The 3,216-nt window shown below is 32.0% G+C and overlaps 1 protein-coding gene across 1 annotated transcript in view; it reads left to right on the top strand.

Moving 5' to 3' along the window:
* The window catches only part of LOC117099915 (ankyrin repeat domain-containing protein 29-like), a 117,917-nt gene that overhangs the window by 12,200 nt on the left and 102,501 nt on the right, over positions 1 to 3,216 (top strand). The window contains exons 3-4 of the mRNA XM_033239433.1: positions 1,307 to 1,402; positions 2,857 to 2,955. Coding sequence (XP_033095324.1) covers positions 1,307 to 1,402; positions 2,857 to 2,955 — 195 coding nt within the window. The remainder of the gene's footprint in view (positions 1 to 1,306; positions 1,403 to 2,856; positions 2,956 to 3,216) is intronic.

Genomic DNA, 3,216 nt, shown 5'->3' with positions numbered 1-3,216 from the left:
TACACATTTTGGCAAAGACTTATAATCTGTCTCTTATACACATCTAGATGTGTATAAGAGACATGTACTGTATAATGTAAACATTGAAATAGTTTTTTAAGACTTTGACTTGACTTTATGTCTGTGATAACATTGATGGAGTACTATCGCTTAATCGATTGTAAGTATAACCATTTGAATTTATTCACTTTTTATTTTTATTTTACTTTTCATTTTTCATTTGCTATGCGAGTGCTCTATCTTGTATTTCTAGTATCTTTGACTTTCAGAACATTGTTTCAACTGTCACACAATATCAGGTCTTCTTGCCTTGTCCTTTTTTAACACCATAGACGCTTAATTGTAGTTAAACTTTTTTTTACTGTTATATACACTGTTAAAGAATTTTATGTAAGATATATTTATTTTTCATATAAACTTTGCTTTATAATTACTAACTTTATAAACTACACTAACAAACCTTTTTTCATATAAAGTAATTTTGGAAATCACGTCAGGTTTAGTGTTCGATGTCGAATGAAACGTGTAGGCTGCCGGCACCTTGACCTCTGACGATTACTAGTGCCAACAAATGTTACAAACATGTGATGCACAAATGACAAAATGATTATATATAAGTATATCATAATTATCAACAGACTTACACATACATTTTTATTTAATTTTTAAATACAGTTTTTTACATTTATGGGCTAGTCTCTGTATACTTGTTCTATGTTAACATAATTCAACCTTTGTTCAATTTAAAGTTATGTTCTGGTCTCTAGTTTAAAGTCACATGACATAGGCTTATCTGCGCTTATGAATGGATACCTTGTTCGAAGCAAAAAATCAAGTTGTATTTACCTAGTACCTTTCGTTTTATTTCTTTTATATTGTCAAATAATTTAAAACTTTTTACCTCTACGGTATACAACTCGTTTTGATCCCTTATCACTTCCTGTATCATGTATTTAATTTAAATGTAATTTACATATTTCTTGCACTGTATGTATTGTTTTATAAATTACAGTTGTCTTGTTTTAAAAAAAATCTGTATGTATAGCTTGTGTATTCCTAGCGCTGGAATACAAATTTACAAATTTCATGTACTATGTTGTATATGACAGCAATTGGAATTTTTAATTTTACTATTGATTGAACATAAATCTGTCAAGTTTTCAAATGTAAGCATTTATCTATTTCACTCTGCCTCATTCAATACTTTTTAGATAGGCCTATTCCTTATAAATATGGCCTTGTTTTAACGGATTAATTGTGTCTAATGACAACTTTGTTTGTTTTTATTCTTTTTAAATCAATTTAGTTTGGTGGTATCAGTCTGAACCAAGGCATTCCAAGAGATTTGGTAACAGATATTGTAAGAAAAATCTCAACGTCGGCCATTGATGCTCAAGATGACGTACGTAAGGCCAAAAAAAAATTGTTGTGCCCTTGAATGGGGAAATAAAATCGAGTTCGTCGGTCGGATTTTTTAAATTTTATTTTAATTATTTATTTTTTTTGAGGGGGGGGGGAGGGGGTGGGTATTTTTAGTAATAGTCCTACAGGTACCTGAGATAGGAAAGACTTCAAATTGACCGGGGTCCCTTTTATGAAAACACCAAGCCTAAGGCCTCGTAGGCACCACAATAGAACGATGGCATGCTTGTCAAACAAAAAAATATAATGACGGAATAAATAATAACCAAGTGTACATTGAAATAAATTTATCAAAAATATATCAGTTTAAAGAAAGATTTATTTGGTTTCGAAACGTAAAATAATTTGTGTATCCCCGATCCACACGATCATGCACGGGCGCAGGTCGAGCAAAACCATACTATGGCTATGGAAAATTTTCAAACAAGCGCCCTCTGTGTAATACAATCGAAATAAACTTAAATACAGGTACTGTAATTAAAAAAATAGAAAAAATATTTTGTATGGTTGGCATAAACCGTACGGAGCCTAAAATGTTTCTGTACCGGCTTTAAAGTGATGGCTAGACCAAAGCCTGTTATTATTTGTCCAATGGCAATACAGTATACCGTAAGGTAATGAATACGATTTTTGATTCAAGCAACCACTTGCTAATTTGTAGTAAAGAACGGGCTAGGGCCTAGGCCTAGAAATCTGGTCTGGTTTGACAGCTCAGCGCTGCGAGAGATCTGATGTTTCGTGCATACATTGTCGTCGTCGGGTCTCTCGGTTTTCAAAATCATACCTTCAATTTTACCGATTTTGCGCATGCAGCTATGGCCAGATTTTGATAAAAATATTTCTGTTTTTAGATATTATGTTCAGGGCCTAAATGTTAATAATTTCGGAAGTGTATTTCTCAAATTTGTACTTGATTCAGCAAGGAATATGTCAGCGAAAGGAATAAAGACCCTCACCTTTTTGACATCTTTATTTAAACAAAATTAAAATAAATAAATGAATAAATAAAAAATGCCGACCCGATTTGTTGGGAAATTTTTTGGTTGTTCGGGAGGGCAACACAACTTGTGTTCGCTTACATTACTATAAATATCCATCACATTATGATACACATTTTGGCAAAGACTTATAATAATACAAATCATTGAATATTCACATTTGTTTAAAATTCAGTCCACACTATCAAATTTTATATGTGAAAAATGTGTGTGATATTCCCAAGTATGGGTATAGAGATGTCATATTATATACCTTGTGTTGGGAGTGCTATTTTATATTTTTTGAAATATGACGTTAATTATATCCTACGCAAGTCCGCATTGAATGTATTTGTATTACTTCCATCTGTATTAGATACCATAAGAGTGCTAAGTGATTATAAAGAAAACGTGCTCACTTATTCTCCATTTTTATGTATATTGCTATAATTTGTAGTATGGGTCAACGGCATTGTACAGAAGTGCATTCGATGGTCATACTGATGTTTGCAAAATTCTAATTGAATCAGGAGCAAACAAGGATATTCAAAATGTAGTAAGTGTGATGTTTGTGACCATTTTGTTTCTGCTCTAATACATTTCTTAAAGTAAGTCTTATATATCTTGCTGATTGATCTATTAGTATCTGTATTCTATTTGCATTAGCTCAACCCGCCCTCAATAACCTAACGTTACGTTATCTCACTATATTAATTGGATTAACACATTATCAAGGATAAGTACTGAGTGTTTAACACTGGTGTCCTTGGATTCAATTATGGGTAAACGGATTAGTTGCCTTTTTTATGAGGTTTTA

This window comes from Anneissia japonica, unplaced genomic scaffold (assembly GCF_011630105.1).
Source record: "Anneissia japonica isolate Jap-2015-1 unplaced genomic scaffold, ASM1163010v1 scaffold287779_len176375_cov112, whole genome shotgun sequence".
NCBI classification, from domain to species: Eukaryota; Metazoa; Echinodermata; class Crinoidea; order Comatulida; family Comatulidae; genus Anneissia; species Anneissia japonica.
The sequence above is the reverse complement of the archived record's forward strand: the minus strand, read 5'-3'. Positions and strand labels throughout refer to the sequence as shown.